General features: G+C 54.6%; 2 protein-coding genes across 5 annotated transcripts; one reads left to right on the top strand and one right to left on the bottom strand.

The window, feature by feature from the left end:
- Positions 1 to 5,935: 5,935 nt before the first annotated feature.
- Positions 5,936 to 10,554, top strand: LOC129512536 (tubulin gamma-2 chain). The gene is made up of 11 exons (XM_055329852.1): positions 5,936 to 6,206; positions 6,490 to 6,602; positions 6,761 to 6,928; positions 7,240 to 7,308; positions 7,649 to 7,728; positions 8,141 to 8,267; positions 8,875 to 8,961; positions 9,083 to 9,232; positions 9,627 to 9,779; positions 9,872 to 10,033; positions 10,158 to 10,554. The coding sequence occupies exons 1-11, from the start codon at positions 6,158 to 6,160 to the stop codon at positions 10,353 to 10,355; spliced, it is 1,356 nt and encodes a 451-aa protein (XP_055185827.1). The 5' UTR covers positions 5,936 to 6,157; the 3' UTR covers positions 10,356 to 10,554.
- Positions 10,555 to 11,459: 905 nt separating this feature from the next.
- Positions 11,460 to 19,912, bottom strand: PLEKHH3 (pleckstrin homology, MyTH4 and FERM domain containing H3). 4 transcript variants are annotated; one of them, XM_055329761.1, is made up of 13 exons: positions 19,293 to 19,912; positions 17,279 to 17,334; positions 16,841 to 16,920; positions 16,544 to 16,735; positions 16,301 to 16,458; positions 16,077 to 16,197; positions 15,050 to 15,356; positions 14,284 to 14,491; positions 13,943 to 14,079; positions 13,518 to 13,650; positions 12,868 to 13,329; positions 12,389 to 12,580; positions 11,460 to 11,842 (listed from the first exon to the last, which is right to left on the bottom strand). In XM_055329761.1, exons 1-13 carry the CDS (start codon positions 19,452 to 19,454, stop codon positions 11,669 to 11,671), a joined length of 2,382 nt encoding a protein of 793 aa, XP_055185736.1. In that variant the 5' UTR covers positions 19,455 to 19,912; the 3' UTR covers positions 11,460 to 11,668. The 4 variants fall into 4 exon arrangements, 3 of the variants coding, with proteins under 3 accessions (XP_055185736.1, XP_055185754.1, XP_055185744.1); XM_055329779.1 differs by having other exon boundaries at positions 13,952 to 14,079; XM_055329769.1 differs by lacking the exon at positions 19,293 to 19,912 and adding an exon at positions 18,711 to 19,275.
- Positions 19,913 to 20,393: the final 481 nt, after the last annotated feature.

The following is a 20,393-nucleotide window of genomic DNA, read 5'->3' as shown; positions in this document are numbered from 1 at the left end:
GCAAAGCTTCCCCCTTTTTTCTTTTTTATTAAGAAACTCTACCCCAGGGGTGCCTGGGTGGCTCAGTTGATTAAGCATCTGCCTTGGGCTCAGGTCATGATCCCAGAGTCCTGGGTCCAGCCATGCATCAGGCTCCCTGCTCAGTGGGGAGTCTGCTTCTCCCTCTTCCTACTGCTACCCCTGCTTGTGTACTCTCTGTGTCAAATAAATAAATAAAATTTAATTTAATTTAAAAAAAAGGCTAAACCCCCTGGGGTCATAGGATCCCAGTCTCAAAAAAAAAAAAAAAAAAAAGGATCCCTGTCTCATAAACTGAAGCTGCTCTAACTAGCTTTCTTCCCCCCAACCCCTAACACCTCATATCGCACCTTTCCACACCTCATACCTCTGCCTCTTTACCTCCCCCAACACACCTGTGCTCCTGTAGGCCAAGTGTCCAAGAAAGGCCAGAAATGAAGATACAACCAAAATAATGTTTTACCCAACCTCGAATCTCAAATAGAGGCTTAGGACATATAACAAACTTGTTAGTTTACAAATACTGCATTTATTATCAGAGGCAAGCCAAAGCCTCAGACAAAGGAATGCCACATCCCACTATATTATCATAGCCTGGATCAGAGAACATGGAGCCAAGCAAACTGAACTCAGCGCTCAATAATCAAGCCATGGGTGATGATGACCTTGAGATTCTGGATCTGAAACCCATGAGAAAGACCATGAAGCTGGCCCTTTTGCTCAATCTCAATAGAAGTGAGATCTGAAACGGAATCTGTAGGACTGTGATAAATAATTAGGTTTTAATTTTTTGAAATTTATTCAAAGCCACCACTCATTTTGCTTTTACCCTGAATAAGATCTTTCATCTGTAGCAACAGCCTAGTTTTACCTCAGGTTTGACTGTGTAGGGATAATCACAACAGTGGCTGGTGTATGTTGAATGTTTTCTATGAGTCTGGCACTATGCTAGATGCTCATGTGTTATCTCATTGAATCAACATGGATGGGTCAGTTCTCAGCAGAAATGGAAAGTATAATCCACTGATAACTGGGAGTATTTACATTCAGTTCTCTATGTAGGTGTGTCTCCAACCCATTTCCAAGGGTGAGGAGGAGCCTCTGGCTGGTCAGAGATGACTTCTTCGAGAAAACCCACCTTACAATTTCTCCAACTCAGATCAAGTCACACGTTCTAACCTGTTTGCCTATAAACTAGGATTTGAAGGAAGTTCTCCCACTTTAGAGAAGCTAGAAGGAGGAGCAAGGCACTGTTACTAATCATAAGAAAAGGTTGAAATTAAACTCCCTCATCTCACAAGTGTTCATAAACTGCTTACAGCGTATTATTTTAAAGGAACAGACAGCTGTTCCAGACTCAGAAGGAGGGCAGGCTTGGCAAGTTTACTCTCATCTTAGAGATGAGAGCCTTCCTCTTCACCTGGGCACTTAGAGTGGAGCCTAGCAGAGCCTCTGAAGACAGTCAGCCCTTAGGAGCAGTTCTGTCAGGGGAAGGGAGCCCCAAGGAGGAGCTCAGACTTCCAAGGGAGCACTCAGACCCTTCCTGAAAGGGTGAGGCTGCCCGTCCTTCTGGGGGACACCCCCAGCAGCCTGGCCCAAGTAGAGGAAGTGGGCTGGGAGGCTGGAGTGGGGTGAGGGGAGGGAAACAGAGCAGAGGCCTCAGAGGGGACAGGCATGGGGCAAGCCAGAGTTTTCTAAAGAAGCCCAGAGGATTCTTGGCGGCCAGGGCTGGAAAGTGGCCAAGTTCTCATAAAAAAAGAGAAAGTGAGAGAGAAAAGAAAACAAAAAACTTTGTCTGAGCATGATTCCTGGCAGTGGTGTCTTTGCCAGTGCCTCTGCACTAGCTCCCAGAGAAAGCTCACCAGACAGGGACAAACAGCCCAATAGGGCAGAAGAGCAGCTAGAAGCCAGCCCACATCAGAGTGGAGACTAGAATGTTCTAGGGGTGGGGAGACTGCACCCACTCTTCAGCAGTTGGCTTGGGGACCATTGGTCATCCATATGGAAAAGATAAAGTGGATCTCTATGTTACAGTAGGCCTCCAAATAAGTTCCAGAAGAACTAAAGAACTACAGGGTGTTTTGCTCAGGACAAATTATGCTCAGAGACTGAGTTTGTCTTTGCCAATCATTTCTTTAACACAGGTTCACTGTAAGAATTATAATTTATAATGATAATATTTCACAAGCCAATAGCATACAAGATAATGTCTCTTAATACACCAAAAAAGAAATAACATATTCCAAACCAATGAGAGATTAATTACATTATTGCTCAGGCAAAGGGAAGATGAAAGAAATAAAGTCCAATATTAGTTGAGATATATCTTTCTGAGTTGGTTCTTGATACTGTCAGTCCTTCCAACTAAAATCTGGGTATCAGGGCAGCCCGGGTGGCTCAGCAGTTTAGCGCCGCCTTCGGCCAGGGTCGTGATCCTGGAGTCCCAGGATCGAGTCCCATGTCGGGCTCCCTGCATGGAGCCTGCTTCTCCCTCTGCCTGTGTCTCTGCCTCTCTCTCTCTCTCTCCCTCTGTCTGTATCTCATGAATAAATAAATAAAATCTTTTTAAAAAATAAATAATAAATAAAATCTGGGTATCAGCTGCCTGCTTCGGTAGGTCACTCACTGCTGGGGCACGTAGCTAGTGGAAGACAGTGCCAGTGTTGGCAGGCAACTAGCTGCTCTGAAGATTATTACTGCAGCAGCTGCTACGCAGCTTGCACCATCACTGCCTAGGAGAAGTAGCCTCACTAAGGCAGAAGCAGTGTCCCTTCTCTTTCTGAGTCTGCTATGTGTTTTAACACCACTGCTGACCAAGGGAGCCTGGCCACAGCAAGAATAAGTGTCTCAAGATCTCCAGAGAACTATTTATATCAGCAAAGAGTAGCCCTATCCAGGCCAAATACTTTTGAGTGGCTGGTCATACCTCATGGTTTTTATTTCTTTTTTAATTAATTAAATTTTTAAAAAGATTCTATTTATTTATTCATGAGAGACACAGAGAAAAAAGCAGAGACATAGGCAGAGGGAGAAGCAAGCTTCCTGTGAGGAGCCTGATGAGGGACTTGATCCCAGGACCCCAGGATCCGACCAGAGCCAAAGGCAGACACTCAACCACTGAGCCACTCAGGTGCCCCATGAGGTTTTTAAAGTTTAATAGTCCACCATGTGATGGGCCCCACAGCAAGCTGTTACATGGTGTCGATGACGTACTGGTCCTCTCCACTCCAGGTGCTAGAGTTCGATAAGAATGTTCTAATATCCAACTTCAAAACAATTTCATGAAAACAAGTTCGAACCACAAACAACTTTGTCCAAACTAGTTTTCAAATCGTGGATTTGAAATCGTAACAAGTCAGTACACAACACAAGGAACAAGCAAAATGACTATGGGGCATTTGAAAAAAAAAAACCATAAAAGGACAGATTTATGATACTGGGAAAGGGGATGATTTCTTTAACAAGGTATAAAACATAAAAAACAGAAAGGGAGGGATCCCTGGGTGGCGCAGGGGTTTGGCGCCTACCTTTGGCCCAGGGCGCGATCCTGGAGACCCAGGATCGAGTCCCACGTGGGGCTCCCGGTGCATGGAGCCTGCTTCTCCCTCTGCCTGTGTCTCTGTCTCTCTCTCTCTCTGTGTCTATCATGAATAAATAAATAAAATCTTTAAAAAAAGGTTTAAAAAACAAAGCAAACAAACAAACAAAAAAAACAGAAAGGGAAAGAATAACTATCTGCATAAAGATCTTCTCTATCTCAAAAGACCCTGTATGCAAAATATAAAGACAAGCCATAGAGCAAGTGACAATATTGGTGACCCATACAACCAAGAAAAAAATTCGTAGATATCTTATGTTTAAAAGAAATAGCCTAATAGGAAAATGGACAAAAGATATGAACAGGCAATTCTGAAGACTCTAACAACCACAACAAATCAAATCAACCTCCCTTGTAATGTGATGAGATTGTTATGGAAATTACAATCATGAGATCTCATTGGGCATCTATGGGATGGACAAAAATTAAGATCTGATAAACCAAGTGTGGATGTGGGTATAAGGAAATGGAAACTCCTTTGCTGATATGTGTAAATGGTACAACCATCTAAGGAAAAAAATACGTGAAAACTTCTAAAGTTTGTAAGCCTTCTAAAGAAGATGCACATGCCAGTGGTAGAGATCTTTTCCTTCATGCTCAGAAGTGACCAATCCTGTATTCCTTCTATGTAACAGGGGATAACTACAAATGATCTAATCACCTCTATGTGGGAATAGAGTATACAATTTTATTCATCCAATGAAATACTATAAAGCAGTTAAAAACAATGAAATAAATCTATATGTATCAACATTGCTAAATCACAAAAATCTAATGTTGGATTAAAAAAAGCAGGTTACAATAGTATACTGACACCATTTACATAAAATTTCAAAACAAAAACCATATAATAAAAAATCATTCTTGTATATTTAAATTTTTCAGTAATTTAAAATAAAACAGAGGGGCATCTGGGTGGTTCAGTCAGTTAAGCATCAGACTCTTGATTTTGGCTCAGGTCATGATCTCAGGATCATGGGATCAAGCCCTGGGATTGAGTCCTGTTTTGGGCTCCACGTTCATCAAGGAGTCTGCTAGAGGGACACCAGGGTGGCTCAGCAGTTGAGCGTCTGCCTTCAGCTCAGGGTGTGATCTCGGGGTCCGGGATCGAGTCCCACATTGGGTTTCTTGCAGGAAGCCTGCTTCTCCCTCTGCCTATGTCTCTGCCTCTCTCTCTCTATGTCTCTCATGAATAAATAAATAAAATCTTAAAATAAACAAAAAGGAGTCTGCTTGAGATTCTCTCCCTCTGCACCTCCCTGCCCTGCTCTATCTCTCAAATAATCTTTAAATGAATTCAACAAAATAAAATAGAAACCACAATGAGAATACCACTTCAAAAAAAAAAAAGAGAGAATACCACTTCACACTCATTAAGATGGCTATTATAAAAAACAAAACAAAAAAATAAAAAGAAACAAATGTTGGTGAGAATGTGGAGAAATTGGAACCCTTGTGCATTGCTGGTGGGAATGTAAAATAGTGCTGCCACTATAGAAAATGGTGCAGCAATTCCTCAAAAAATTAAACATAGAGTTACCATATGATCCAGCAATTCTGCTTCTGGGTGAATACGGAGAATAACGAATAACTAAAAGCAGAGACTCAAACTTCTTTGTACAATCATGTTCAAGGGCAGAATTATTCACAAAAGTCAATAGGTGGAGGCAACCCCAGGGTCCATCTACAGATGAATGGATAAACACAAAATGTGGCATATACATATAATGGAATATTATACATCCTTAAAAAGAAATGAAATTCTGACACATACTACAACATGAAGTTACTTGAGGACATTATGCTAAGTGAAATAATTAAACACAAAAGGACAAATACTATATAATTCCCACTTATATAAGATGCCTGGTCCAAATCATAGAGATAGAAAGTAGGATGTTGAAGGGAATGAGAATGGAGAGTTACTATTTTAATGGTACAGGGTTTCAGTTTGCAAAGGTGAGAAAGTTCTGAGGATGACTGACAGTGATGGTGATGGAACAGTGTGAATGTACACTACGCCACACCACTGTACAATGAAAAACTATTAAAATGATAAATTTTATGTTAAGTATACTTAATTTAAAAATAGAAATTGAAAATTGAAAAAAAAGACTGGCTTGAAGTCAGCCCCTCTCTCCAAAAGAGCCACCAACCCGTTCACCTACCTGCAACGCCCAGCTGCCTGGTACACCTGGATCGCCCCTCCCCGCCCCCACACCCGGGTCCCTACCCCCGCAGCCCCAACTAGTCTCACTGCGCAGGCGCGGAGCTGGGATGGGGGGGCAGAAGGGGGCGTTGTCTCGCACTGCGCCTGTGCCGAATTCCAGCTGTAAGTGTTGTGGGGGAAATGATGTCCAGGTTGGGCTCCCCAGCCCGGCAGCAGCAGGGAGGCCCGCACTGCACACGCGCAGACCGAGTCCCCGAGTCAAAAGACGAAGAGAGCGCGCGCTCCCCACGTCCTGCGAGCCCGGCTGCCAGGCATTCGTCTCCGCCGTGACTCCCGCCGGGCCGGGCTGGCGAGCCCACGTCTGAAGAGCGATGCCCCGGGAGATCATCACCCTGCAGCTGGGCCAGTGCGGCAACCAGAGTGAGCGAGCGAGCGAGCGCCGGGCCCCTTCCAGTCTCCAGTTCTGCCCCTTCGGGCCCCACCCAGTGCTTGGCATCCTCCAGGTCCCCTTTCCCTTCCATGAACCCCTTGCCTTATTGCGCATGATGAACACGCCCCCAGATGGAGAGCCGCGCCTGGGCTGTGACAGCTCCCAGACCAGGTGTCTTGGGTCCAGCCTCTGAATGTGCCAGCCTCTGAGCCTGACCCTGGGCTCCTGAGGCCTTCTGACTAGGAGACCCAGGCATCTCTCCCCATCCCCCAGTTGGGTTCGAGTTCTGGAAACAGCTGTGCGCCGAGCATGGTATCAGCCCCGAGGGCATCGTGGAGGAGTTCGCCACCGAGGGCACTGACCGCAAGGACGTCTTTTTCTACCAGGTGCCCCTAGCGACTTGGCCAGGGGGCCTGGTACCGGGAAACCCGCTGGGCAGAGGAGCCATTGTGGCTGGCTTGAGGAGGGAGGGCAGGCAGGAGTTGGGAGGATGAAGGACTGGTCCTTTGCTGACTCGACCCCCCTCCTGGGCTCCCCTTGACAGGCAGACGATGAGCACTACATCCCCAGGGCAGTGCTGCTGGACCTCGAGCCACGGGTGATCCACTCCATCCTCAACTCCCCCTATGCCAAGCTCTACAACCCAGAGAACATCTACCTGTCAGAGCATGGAGGAGGAGCTGGCAACAATTGGGCCAGTGGATTCTCGCAGGTATCTGGGTGGCCATCCCAGAAACCCCTGATGTTCCCTCCCCAGGGCAAGGCAGGCTCAGGCAGCCTGGGGATTTGACCAGACCAGATTGACAATAATAAGAGACAAAGGGATAACCTGACAGGAGGGACAGCCAGGGAGAGGTTTATGTAAACTGCAAATCATTTGCAAAGTCACTTTTTAGGGTTGAAAGTCACAGCTGAGGCTTTGCTTGAGGGTGGCAGTGGTGTGCCAGGGTAGGGTTCTTGGTACTGAAAAGATACTCCCCAGAACCTTCATTTTGACTCTCCCTCCCATGTCTCTCTATACAGGGTGAGAAAATCCATGAAGACATTTTTGACATCATCGACCGAGAAGCCGATGGAAGTGACAGCTTAGAGGTGAGACACTGTCCTGCTGAAGGAAAAACAGGGCTGAAAAGTGCCAGGGAAAGGTCAGGAGGTAGCCTGAACAGGTGGTGTGATGGGGGCAATTCTATTCAAGACTAATTTTTTTGAGTATCATATGTGAGATAGCGAGGTACAGTACTTGTCCTCAAAGAGATCCTAATCTGGATAGCATCAGCTCCTTAGGCATGAGTCTTCTTTTCTAAGGAGCGTCAGCCTGGATGGACGCAGAAGAAGCATAGAGACCAGAGTGTGTTGGGAGTGGGGAATGAGACCAGCCTGAAGCCTCTCCCACACATCCCTGGAGACTGCCTCTCCATCCCTCCCCATGCAGGGCTTTGTGCTGTGTCATTCCATTGCTGGGGGGACAGGTTCTGGCCTAGGCTCCTATCTTCTCGAACGACTGAATGACAGGTAAGCCTGCGTTTAGGGAGAGGGCATTAGCCCTGGTTGTCTGGGTAAGGTCTTTCCTTTTTGTCACTTTTTTCTCTTGGACTGGAAGGCCTGGCACTGTTGCTTTGAGTTATTGGTAGGAACAGAGCCTGGCCATCCAGGGAACATCTTAGGAACAGTAACTCCCAAGAGGGGGTTTACTTAGGGAGAGGAGGGACTACAGGGTTTGGTGGTTTTGATGCTTTAATTTTATTCTTTCTGGCGCCTGGGCTCTGAACACTCAATTCTGCCTTCACCCCCCTTTTGTACCAAGAGTTTCATGGCACTTGGAAAGGAATGCCCTGTTACCTCTAGAGAAGATCAAAATGGGTGGTGATGGGAGTCCTTCCAATTCATTGTGTCGCGTTCCCCTTTCCCTCTTCTTCACCCCCAGGTACCCCAAGAAGCTGGTGCAGACATACTCAGTGTTTCCCAACCAGGACGAGATGAGCGATGTGGTGGTCCAGCCCTACAACTCCCTGCTCACACTCAAGAGGCTGACTCAGAACGCAGACTGTGTGGTGAGCACCAGAGAAGGGAGTGGAGGGGCTTTGGTCCACCTCCTCAAACCAGTGAGAAATGGACACCCTGCCTTTCCCAAGCCCCTGCCCAGAGAACAGAGTACCATCAAAGCCATACCCAGTGGCCCAAATTATGAACTTAGGACTTGACCCCTTTAGACAGTAACGCTCTCAAGAAAGTGTATACTCCTTGACATATGTCCCCAGTTAGCCTATTTAATGCCTACTCATGCTTAAATTCTCAGCCCAAGGGTCACTTTCTTAGTCAAACCTTCCCTGACCACCCATTCAAAGGTCAAATTCCTTTGTGCATATTTCAAACTATACTTTTCTATAGACCTGGTGAGAGGGACAGACTATGCTGTTTAATTCTCCATGGTATCTCCAGAGCCAGGCACAGTGCATGGCACATGAGGATAATGAAATTTGTTTACTGGATGGTAGAAAAGTGTCTTGTGATGTCCCAGGGACAGTATTTTCCTTTTTAAGTTAACACATCTACTTCCTGATTTTGGAGTTGAGAGAGGGCTAAGCTAATAACTTATCTCTCTGCCCCCTTTCTCCTCAAAGAGGTGCCGTGACCCTCTTCTGTCCGCCCCCCACCCAGGTGGTGCTGGACAACACAGCCCTGAACCGGATCGCCACAGACCGCCTGCACATCCAGAACCCGTCCTTCTCCCAGATCAACCAGCTGGTGAGCCCCCACTCCTGGACTCGCTGGGCTAGAACCCCTCCTTGTTGGAGTGCCACCTCAGGAAGGGAGCCCCACCCCACCCCCCAGGCCAAGGCCCATGCTGTGGCACTGCTGTCCCCAGGTGTCCACCATCATGTCGGCCAGCACCACCACCCTGCGCTACCCCGGCTACATGAACAATGACCTCATCGGCCTCATTGCCTCGCTCATTCCCACTCCTCGACTCCACTTCCTCATGACTGGCTACACCCCGCTCACCACGGACCAGTCGGTAGGAGCAACCCCAGCAGCCCCCACCCTAGCCTTTCCCTCCCCCTGCTGCCCCTGGAGGGAGGCCCTGTGCCCTGGGACTGGCACAGACTGTCCAGCTTCAAGCTGACTTGCTCTCCTCTTCCCTCTGCCTCTGGCTCCCTGCAGGGCTCGGGCTCTGTGGGGTCTGCTGATGATCCTGCACCCAGGGTCAGCGGGGAAGGGGTAGGGGTCAGGGGAGGCTGACCTTGCTGAGCTGGGGATGGCTAAGGTTCCTGGTCCCACAGCAGAGGCTCAGTGTAGACCTGAATCTCGGGACACTTCCCAAGGAGAGCAATTAGCCCGAGTCTGGTGGGGTAAGGCACTGACTGTGCCCTGAGTGCTGGCCTGGTCCCTGTGGCCTCCTCTCCCCTCAGGTGGCCAGCGTGAGGAAGACCACGGTCCTGGATGTCATGAGGCGGTTGCTGCAGCCCAAGAACGTGATGGTGTCCACAGGCCGGGATCGCCAGACCAACCACTGCTACATCGCCATTCTCAACATCATCCAGGGGGAGGTGGACCCCACCCAGGTAGGTGAGGCCCCTTCGTGCCACCCCCAGAACCCACAGGGTAGAGGAGAGGCTACCACCACCACTGCTGTGTCCACCCCCCTCCCCGCCAGGTGCACAAGAGTCTGCAGAGGATCCGGGAACGGAAGCTGGCCAACTTCATCCCCTGGGGCCCTGCCAGCATCCAGGTGGCCCTGTCAAGGAAGTCTCCCTACCTGCCTTCGGCCCACCGGGTCAGTGGGCTCATGATGGCCAACCACACCAGCATCTCCTCGGTGAGCCTAATCTCCTGGTCTTTGACGACTCTGTTCCACTAACCACTCTTATCATTCTGCCCCATTCCATTCCAGCCCTTTATCTCTCACTGGTTTCCATCCTGGAGATTTCTATCTCTTTCAGCTCTTTGAAAGTTCCTGCCAGCAATATGACAAGCTGCGGAAGCGGGAGGCCTTCCTGGAGCAGTTCCGCAAGGAGGACATCTTCAAGGAGAACTTTGACGAGCTGGACACCTCGAGAGAGGTTGTGCAGGAACTCATCGACGAATACCATGCAGCCACACGGCCAGACTACATCTCCTGGGGCACCCAGGAGCAGTGACTTCCTCCCCACCACTTACTTCCCCTAGACAATAAGCATAGTTCCCATAATGCCTGGTCCCTGTGACCCAGATTCCCCTCACCAGAAACCTTTCTAGGTTCATCTCTGGCCCAGGAGCTGGCCCTACTTCCTCCCTTCTCTGCCCTGACCCTTGATATGCTTGTTTAGCTCTAATAAAGTAATAAAGATTTGTGGTGAATATAGTCAGGGCTTAGTTATAGATATAGTTAGGGCTTGGTCTGTGAATATGGGGGGTGATCCATCTTCCCTCCCAGTTCCTTTACATACTTACATACTCTAGGTTCTTCCCACTAGTCCATGTCTTAGTGTGGTCTCAGCAGCGTACTTGCCTAGAACTAGGCTGCTTTGCTGGAGTCAGCCCTACCTTGCAAGATTACAGAGGGTTGCTGAAGTCTGCTCTGTTCTCAGTGCCTAAGCTCCTGCCCCAGGGTGGATCAGTATTGCCCCAGACTCTTCCACTCAGGGAACAGCCTGTGGGGGCTAATGCAGGAGGGCCTGCAGCATTCTGAACATGTCAGGAAACCTGGGACTCTGGATTCCCAGAGCCCAAGGCCATCAGGTCCTTAGGAACGCAACCCGACTCAAGCTAACTTGATAAAGCAGGAGCAGAACTCAGGAGTAGGGCTGAGCCCATCCCGATAAGGTGTTTATCTGTGCCAGAGAAGTTCTTGGGTCTGATCCTGCCCCAAGCTTCTCTCCATTCCAGACCCAGAGCAGTAATGGACCCAACCAGGGCCCAGAAGCTGGACACCAGGGTAGGAACTGAGTAGTGCTGATCCTGATGACTCATTGCCTTCCGGCCTCAGGGACGCCAGGAGGCCACCCCTATGCCACTCAATGGAGAAGTGAGTGTGAGTAATTGCCAGCTTCCAAAACTGCCCTGTTGCCTGCCCCACCCAGCACCCTGTGGCAGCCTGCTGGCTAGGAGGAGGTTAAATCCAGAAGGTCAAGGAGGGTGGAGCCCTGTGGTGTCCAGACTCCCCTCAGTGCTGGTAAAAGCCCAGAGTGTGGGCGTCCCCAGGGGTGGAGCTCTGAGCTATGGGGCTCTAACTTGTCCCACGGACAACACTCCCACAGGAAGAGTTTGTGTAAATAAGGATTTTTTTTTTTTTTGCTTCTCTTCTACAAATAAATTAAGAAACAAACTAGAAAATTGTCTGCACCCATTGTAGCCCTTGGGTGTGGGGTGTGCCCTGTCCCTGCAGGGCCAAAGGGTCCATGGTTCCCTCAAATCTCAGAGCAGTCCGGGGCCAGGCTGGAGGCAGAAGGGAGGTCATGACCTCTTGGCCGGCTCAGTGCTGCAGCTGCCCCAAACAGCCAGACTGTCCCTGGGGCTCGTCCAGGCCCGGGCGCTGGCTGGGAGGGGAGGTGTCTGGCAGGTCTTGGCATGGAGAAGGGCTGCTGCAGGGCCTCTCGGGGAAGGGATTGGGCAAGTAGGCATTCACCAGCTGCATGATCTCTTCCACCTAAGAGAGGGCAGAGGGCAGTAGGGGCCGTGGGGTTCTCCTTTGTCTCATCCTTCACCCAGGCTCCTCACCTTACAAGAGCTGCACCCCCTGCCACCTTTCCCTCCTCGACACCGTGCTCTCCCTCACTCACTCTGCACCAGTCACACCTGTGTCTTTCTGCTCTAAGATGCGATTGTCATCTCAGGGCCTTTACACCTGCAATATCCTCTACCTGGAATGCTGTTCCCCCAGATCTTTCTGTGGCTAGCCTAAATGTCACCTGAGTATCCTTTCCTGACTGTCCTACCTAATGCTATGACAGCCCCCACTCCCACACTTTGTGTCACATTCCCCTTTCTTTGGTAGCATTTATAATCTTATATAGTTTTTGATTCCTTATTTAGTGTCTGACACTCCTGTTCTAATGTAAAGTCCTTGAGCTTGTCTTTGATCACTACTGGATCTTTGGCGCCTAGAGCTGTACCTGGCCCATGCTGTGTTTAATAAAATGTTTCTTGACATCCTTTCCTTCCCTTCCTCCTTCCACACCCTCTTCCCACTCACCTGGGGACTCTGCAGGAGGAGCTGGCTCTCTCCCACCCTCAGTGCCAGGGTGTGGGGGCCCATTAGCTGGCAGGCGGCCACGTGGCCATAGCTGACACTGTGGATGGGCTCTGTCTCACCGGGCCGGGAGAGGGACATGGCCTTGGCTCCCAAGCCCAGGCATAGCTTCTGTGGAGTGCCCCCACCAGGTTCCTACAGACAGATGGTAGAGTCAGGGTGGAAGGAGGGGCCCTGTGGCATTATTTTTAGCGGGGAAGTGGCTGTGAGCAGGGGGCTCCCCGGTCCTCTCTATGATCCACACTGCAAGGGGTTTAAGGCTCCGGAGAGGTGAGAGCCCAAGGGCCAGTGACTCCTGGGGTTTGAGATGGGCAGCTGTGCTGGGTGCAGGGGAGTGAAATGACCCACAGTGGGGCCCGTGGCTCTGGGGCAGAAGTGTAGGGCTTGGGCCACCAGAGTCCCCTCTCCCTTCTCCCCCTCACCGTGCTCAGCTCCAGAACGTCATACCGAGCAGCGCCGAACCCTGGACACTGCGCCGCCAGAGCCAGGTAGGCAGCCATGGCCTCAGCTCGGCCCATGCCCCGTAGCCGCTTCCAGCTGCCCAGCACAGCAGCCGCCGTGCCGGCGCCACCTCCTCCCTCGCGGGCCACGCTGCCCGCCGTGCCGCCGGCCCCGCTGCTGCGCCGGGTCCGCTCCGCCCGCCTCTTGGCCAGGCCCGGGCTCCAGATTGCCCCGGCCAGCAGGGCAGCGGAGGGGGGAGGCCTGGGGACTGGGCGGGGAGGGTCTTCCCGCGGCGGGGCCGGGGGTGGCAGCAGGCGGTCCAGGCGCGGCAGGGGCGCCCTCGGGGAGAAGTCTCGGTGCAGGCTCTGCAGACGCAGCGCCGCCAGGGCTCGCAGCGTGTCGTCGGGCGGGGGCGGCCGGCCGCGCAGCAGCAGAGCGTGAGCCTAGGAGGAGGCACTGGGTGTCAGCGCCGGAGAGGCGGCGAAAATACCTCGGGGTGCAAAGTCTGAGGTCTGGGTTCGAGTCAAGCCTCCTGCGAGGTCGCGGTAACTGTTAAATGAGACGGCCCGGAGAGGGAGGGATTCAGGCTCAGGGGCGTCTTTTGGGGGGCGTGAACGCCGGAGATGTTCACCTGCTCAAAGAGGAAAGGCAGTTCGTGACCATCTGGGGACAGCCCCTCAGGGTGCAGGGGCCCGTGAAGACGCAGACATAGTCTCCAACTGGAGTCGGCCGAGTCGTCCACCCCGGCTTCCTCCGCCGCCAAACTGCAGAAGAGAGAAGGACTCGATGCAGGGCAGAAGCGGGACCCGCTCCCAGGCGCTGGCCGCCGCTGGTGGGGGTGGGAGGAGGGGCGGGACCATACTGGGGGCGGGGCCAGATGTTTGGGACGCCGGGAACCCGGACAGCAAACCGCCCGCAGGCAGGGCCCCCCTGTGAACCAGCAAACGTGACTGTGCAGGGCAAGTAGCTGGCGCTCGATAAACGTTTGCACGGGGACTGACCGGAGCCGAAAGGCTGATGGGTTAAGGGGGAGCGGGGCTGGGGCTGGACATTTACTTCTCAAACCTGGTGAGCACGTCGGCCACGAGAGTACCCCCAGCCAGGGCTCGCTCCTGGGCCCCTCGCTGCTCGTACAGCGCGAAGGCGTTGCGGCTCCGGGCCAAGCCCAGCCTCCCCACCAGCTCTCGAGCAACCTGGAGGGGAGAAGGCACGAGGGGAAAGTCAGACCGCGCCGGGGTGTCGCCAGCTGGAGTGGTCTCCTAGTCCCGCCACACACACCCCTTACCCAAATGATGAATCTCAGACTTGGGCAAACCTAGGGGCCCAGGCACCAGATCAGCCGGGCACGGGAAGCTGGGAGGAGGGGTTGAGGTTTCAGGGATCTTCTCTGGCCTTACCTCGCCCGCCGTGGTGTGGGAGTCTATGGTCACAGGGCAGGCACCAGCCCCGGGACAGTGCACGGTGCATAGCAGCTCCTGCCGTCGGCTCAGCGCTGAAATCTCTGCCAGCGAAGGCACCAGCTCGCGGCCACGCGTCCGGCCCAGCGCCTTCCGGATGAAGCGCGCATATTCCGCGAGTTCCGTGTCCGGTAGCGCCTGCTCCGTCCTGGGTTAGGGAAAACCGAGGACCAGAGCTCTGAGGGCTTACCTTCTCCCCCTCCCTGTCGGCGCCTTATTTGATCGTTTCTTTCTTCTCATGGATTTCCTTCCTTCCAACTCTTAAGTTGCTTGAAGGTAGCGACCAGTTCTCTTCCAAATTAACACTTGGAGCACTGAATGGAGCTGAATTGCTTTCTAAGGTTCTGACGGCTCTCTCCTAACTTACCCCTCCCATTTCCCTCATGATCCTCCTCCCGGTTGGCATCCAAAATCCAGCCCCATTCTGCTCTGCAGACTCAAAGCTCTGGCTGGACTGCCTCAGCCTGGAGGAAAAGCTGCCCTTCGTAATTCCTCTGCCCAAAGGAGGCACCTTTTGTGATTCCTCCGACCAAAAATGGCATATGACCTTGTAATTCCCACAAAGACGCTGTACATATTAGCAGCGGTCAAATCTCTTCCCTTCTCTGGCTCTACATTCTCCACCCGCCAATTTGGCAAGGCCTGTTATTCTCTCCCAGGCCTGTAGCTCCCCTGCCTTGGCCTTACACCACCCTTCCCCTCTCACCTCTCCAGATGCCCCAGGAGGTGCCCCCGTACAGCTCCCCCAGGCCGGAAGGTGCAGCTCATGCACGTGAGGAGCTGCCAGTACCGAAGGGCTGCGGGGTCTTGGGTAGCTGGGGGCCCAGGGGGGCCTGCGGGGCCCGAGGTCTGCTTAGCCAGCTGCAGGAAGAGCTCGTCGCGGAGCGCAGGCAGGTCCCGGCAGGTCTGGAGCACACCCTGCATCAGGGGCCCGGGGCGCCGCGCCCCCTCCAGCGCCTGCAGCGCCAGGAACAGCCGCACCGCCTCCTCGCGCAAGGGTGCGTAGCCCGGACCTGCGGGAGGGTGGGGGCGGAGGGACGGTTTGGAGAGGGGACACAGAGCTGGGCCCTGGAAGGAAGGCATGAACCAGGGAAAGGTCAGAGGGGTATAAGGGGACAGAGGGTATGGCAAGGAGAGGAGAGTACCAACGACAGGAAGAGTGAAGGGAAAGAAGTGCTCCCCACAGAGCCTCCCAGGCACCTCCCCCTCCAGAGCCACTAGGGCTACACTCAGAGTTGGTGAGCTTCAGGGCTTTACTCAAGAACACAGGTTCAAACCCCAGATTCTGTAATTGGGCACTATCAGGAGTCAGGAAAGGAGGGTTCTTCTCCCAGCTCCCCTTAATCTTCTAGTTTTAGGATCTGGACTAGTCACTATCCCTTTTTGGGAAAAGATATAGCTGCATGGGGCCAACACTTTCTCCCAAAGTGCTGGTTCTTCCAGCAGTTGTAAAGGTAGTATAACAGGGTCTTCAGAATATAGTGGAGAATAGAGTGTAAAAACTCATGAAGGAATATCAGCAGTCAGAGTGAGACCCATAGAGAAGGTAGTCGAAGGGGGACTATTTTCCTTTGCTGGCTTCTCTCTCTTCCATCCTGCGTACCAGTTTAGTCAGCTCCCATTTTCAGCCTTTTGAAAAGTGAGGGGCTGGGCCCCCTTTGGACTATTAAGTCCCTGTCAAGAGAGGCATTCAGATTCCTCATCCAAGGGCCTGGGGCCATGCCACCACTCACCTGGGGCGCTGACGCTGTAGGGCAGGGGTAGGAGGGGAGCATACAAGGCCCCACTGGTGTGCCTCAGAATTGGGTTCCTCCGGTAAATGAGGGCCACAGCTTCTGGGTCCCCACAACTCTCCTAGAAGCCAGGGAAGGAGTCACAGGGATGGATAAAAGGTCTCCCCAGAAAGCTTCTGAGTCCACCACCCTCCTCTATCTCCACAAAATCCCCTCTTTCACACCTGAATGTCCCTAAGCAGCAGCTGGGTAGGGGTTTCCAGCGGCGCCTTGGAGGCGATCACCTCTCGCAAGGCCACCCCCCAGCGCTCCGCCTCTGCCTGGCGAGGGGAGCAGAGCCGGACGCTGTGCTTCCGGCCAGACACCGTCACTGACCACAGACCTAGGGAAAGAGGCCGTGGAGGGCAATCAGAACCGGCTGGGGCCAATGTGCAGGGAGGCACAAGAGTCTCCACCAAGTCTCTTACCGGTCTCCTTGGGCCGGCGCTCGGGACCGGTCACAGAGCACAGGCTGGTGAGCACGAGGCTCCCTAGGCGTCGGGCCCCCTTCCCGCTGCTGCTGAACTGGTCCAGGGAGTCCCGGGTGAGCACGAACCAGGCTCGGCGTGGGGGCAGCCAGGGACGAGCCCCTCCTCCGCGGGGCTCTCGGTACAGCCAACCTGGGGGGAGGACAGGGAGAAAAAGGAGATGAGCAGGAGAAGACATTAGCCCCTTGAGGGTTGAGACTGGAACTTCCAGAGTGCATGAATGAGGTGGGTCCCCACCTTTCACGACGATGTCCGGGTCCTCCTCGGTCAGTCCCTTCTCCGGTATGAGGCTCCGCGTCTCCTCCCAGCTCGGCAGCCTGGGCCAGAGGGGAGGGAGGTTTGGGCGAGGCTGTCCTCCTGCACCCCGCCTCCAGGGGGCTCCTCAGTCGGGGCTCCCCAGACCGCAAGGGGAGTCTGCTCCCGGCCTGGACACCCCTCCCCCAGGCTGTGGGAATCGCTGGGCCATTCTGACCTCGCACCAGAAATAGCCCAGACCCCCCCCTTTCTCCCCGCGCCCCCAGTCGGACCGCCCCCCGGGACCCCGGCCAAACCACAGCGTCCGGCGGCGTAAGGCCTCTCCCTTATTGCACAACCGCGGGAGGGCAGGCGGTGAGAATTGGGGTCCCGGGAACAAGCTGGGGGCTCCAGATCATGAGACCCAGGGGCCCAGCTCACCTGTCTGAGACCGGTCCGCTCCTCACTGGCTGAGTCAGTGTCACATCCAGGGGGCCCTGGGGAAACAGGCGGGGGCAGCCCTCAGCATCAGAGCAGTCCTCACAGGATGCCCACGGGCTTCTGCCCCAGGACAAGCTGCTTGGGGGATTGAGGAATCAAGGAGTGGGGTCAGCACTGTGAGGGAGCGAGGGGAAGCCCCCCAGATCACCCCTTTTACCAGTCTCTACAGAACAGTCCCAGCTGAGAAGGCAAGGCTCCCCCCTTGTCTCTGTTTCTCTTTGAAGATTTAAGTCAGGGCGGGACAGGGTGGAAAGAGCACTGTGCAAGGAGTCCAGTTGGGAAACCCCGGTTCTAGCAACAGTCTGACCACTAACTTGAATCACTAACTGGCTGTGGAACCTTCACAGATCCTCTCAGTCTTTGGGCCCTAGCTTCCCCATCTCTTCAAAGACAGAGGTGGATGAAGCTCTTCTTGTTGGAAGTCACTCCCTTCTTCCCATTTCCCCTTTACTGGCTGGCAGGCAGGCAGGTAGGTGGTGGGCATAGAGGTGGATGAAAGGAAGAGAGACTCTTTCAGTATAGGGCTTTCTCCAAGAACTTATACCCTCCCACAGACAACCCTGAGACTCTGTGGTAGGCAGAGACCCTCCCCCTTTGCTGGGGCTCAGGAAAGACAGGCTGAAATGGCACACACTCTCCAGGGGAGGTACAATTCAGGATTTTGCTCTTCTCTCCCCTGCCCTGGAACTTCAACAGTAGACTAGGGTCTGAGAGAGGCCAAAAACCCATCCAGGAGCCAGGTCAGGCAGGAACTGTGCCATCGTCCCATCGCGCCCAGACTGCTAAAGCCAGGAGGGGGAGGTGGGGGGGCCAGGGACACCTGTCCCCAAGCTCGGGGGAGGGGGGTAGAGGTGGAGCATGAGGGAGGCAATGGCTGGTTCACAGAGCTGACCCTGCCCAGGCTGGAAACTTGGGGATGCCTGGGTCCTGCGCCTTCCTGGAACAGATCCACCTATTTTTCTGGAGGGTCCAGGAGGAGTTCTTAGCCACACCACCGCGGGGGCAGGTGCTGACCACTTTCTTAGACCAACTCCCCTAATCGCAGTCCCCTGCTTCCCTCCCTCCACCCCCCTCTATATTTATCCGCCCTCCGCCTCCGCCAGGTGCTGGCGCCGGCCCCAGCGGCGCAGCCCGCCCCACCCGGGCACCAAGCCACCGGGCCTGCTGGGGACCCCTGAGCGGGGGATGGGAGCCTGACCCAGACCATAGCACACGGGAGTTTGGTTGCTGGTGTGCAGGGGAATTTAGGAGGGGACGTCAGTGGGGAGGTCTTCCAGATTAATCGAGCCTCAGTTTCCCCACCGAGAGGTTCCACAAAACTGGGGAGCCAAGCGTCCCTCACCATCCCCTCAGGATTCCCCAGGAGCCTCACCAGGGAGGGCCGAGAGTTCTGTCTTGAGTGGCAGGGTAATGACGAGGGGTCCTCGAAGAGTTGTGGCCCCCAACTCCCTCTCCGTGGGGTCCCTGCCACGGACCCCAATCTGAGGATGCCTTCTCCCCCTCTCCCAGGTCCCCGCGGCGGGAGCTCCGGCATCTGGCCCCAGCACTCAGCGCTCACGAACTGGGAGCGGAGCGGACCCAGGCGTCCGAGCCGCCCAGCCGGCCTCGCCACATTCCTCGGCGCTGGCGGAGGCGGAAGGAGACGGGATGGGACGCGGGCCCGGCGGGGAAGGGAGAGGCAGGGCCAGGTCGGGCCACGCGTGACGCCTCCCCTGCCTCCGGGCCCCTAGCAGGTGGACAGCGCCCAGCATGCGGCGCGAGGCCCACAGGCACATCCCGAGCAGAGCTGCTCCTTAAGCTCCCGGGGGGGCTCCTGGCCCCCAGGCAAAAACCTCTCCCACTTCCCCGTCCGCCCAGAGCACTGCATTTGGCTGGAGTCTGGAGCAGGATCGGACGTGACGGCCTGCTGTAGTGAGGGGGATTGAGACAAGGCTGCAACCCCCCAGGGACTTACCCTCCCGCCGCCCGCTGGACTCGGGGTCTGCAGCTCAAAGGTCTCCTCGTCCTCGTCCTCGTCCCCGTCCCCGCTAAGCTCGCCGTCCCCGTAGTCCCGGTGTAGAAGAGTAAAGCCTCGACGGCAGCAGAGAAGCCACCACAATCCCCCGGGGAGAGGCATCCGGGCGAGCAGCCGGGGGATGGGGGCGCGGGCAGCCGGGGCCGAGCTGCAGGGGGTCGGAGAAACTGGCGGGGCTCCGACCCCAGCGGGGGAATGATGCGGCGGGATGAAGGGAAGGGAGAGGGGGACAAGGAGCAGGCAGTGTCTGGCTCTGGGGTGCAAGGGGTCGCTTGCTAGAGCCTGCAGGGGGCTCGGTGTCTGGGTCCCCGGAGGGGGAGGGGGAAAGCGTCCAGGGCTGGGGGGGGTAGCAATGTCCGGAGCTGGGAAGTAGTGTCCGTTGTAGTGTCCAGCCCTGTGGGGGGCAGTGTCCGGTGCAATCTCCGAGGTGGGCAGTTGTCCAAGCTCCAGGGAGGGTCGTGTCCGGTAGGGTGTCCGGTGTCCGGGGCCCGGGCCGCGCGCGCTGCGCTCCCTGCAGCCCCGGGACTGGCGCGCTAGGGGCGCGAGCACAGCGCCGGGACCCCGCCTCCCCAACCCCCTCCCCTCTAAGGCCCCCCCCTTCCCTCTTCTTTCTCTCCTCCCTTCTTTACAGGGCAGGGTGTAGTTTTCGTCACAGCCTCCCCTGCCCAATCCCTGTGCCTGGCGCCGGGCGCGGCCACCAATCAGGCCACTGAAACCGCGGTGGGTTGCATCATGTGCCCCTGGCTCGGTGACAGCGGGGAGGAGCAGAGGAATAAGGAGGGAGGGGGCGGTGCGATGTGAGCCACGCCCCCGTCCCTGAGGTCGGACGCGGAGTGCTAGTGATGTCACGGAAGCCCGCCTTCATGCCCTTGTTTTAACTCTTGGCTCACCACCCAACAGATTAAAAACCCTCTGGAGAAGGAGCTTTGGAGAACGAAGGCCATAGGGCATAGAGGATGGCCCCGACTGCTGCTCTCTGAATCCCCGTCTCGTCTCAGGGTCCCTGAGAAAGGAAAGAGCTTTGGCTACCTGCGCCAGGAC

The sequence above is a fragment of the Nyctereutes procyonoides genome, unplaced genomic scaffold (assembly GCF_905146905.1).
Source record: "Nyctereutes procyonoides isolate TBG_1078 unplaced genomic scaffold, NYPRO_anot_genome, whole genome shotgun sequence".
Classification (NCBI taxonomy): domain Eukaryota; kingdom Metazoa; phylum Chordata; class Mammalia; order Carnivora; family Canidae; genus Nyctereutes; species Nyctereutes procyonoides.
The sequence above is the reverse complement of the archived record's forward strand: the minus strand, read 5'-3'. Positions and strand labels throughout refer to the sequence as shown.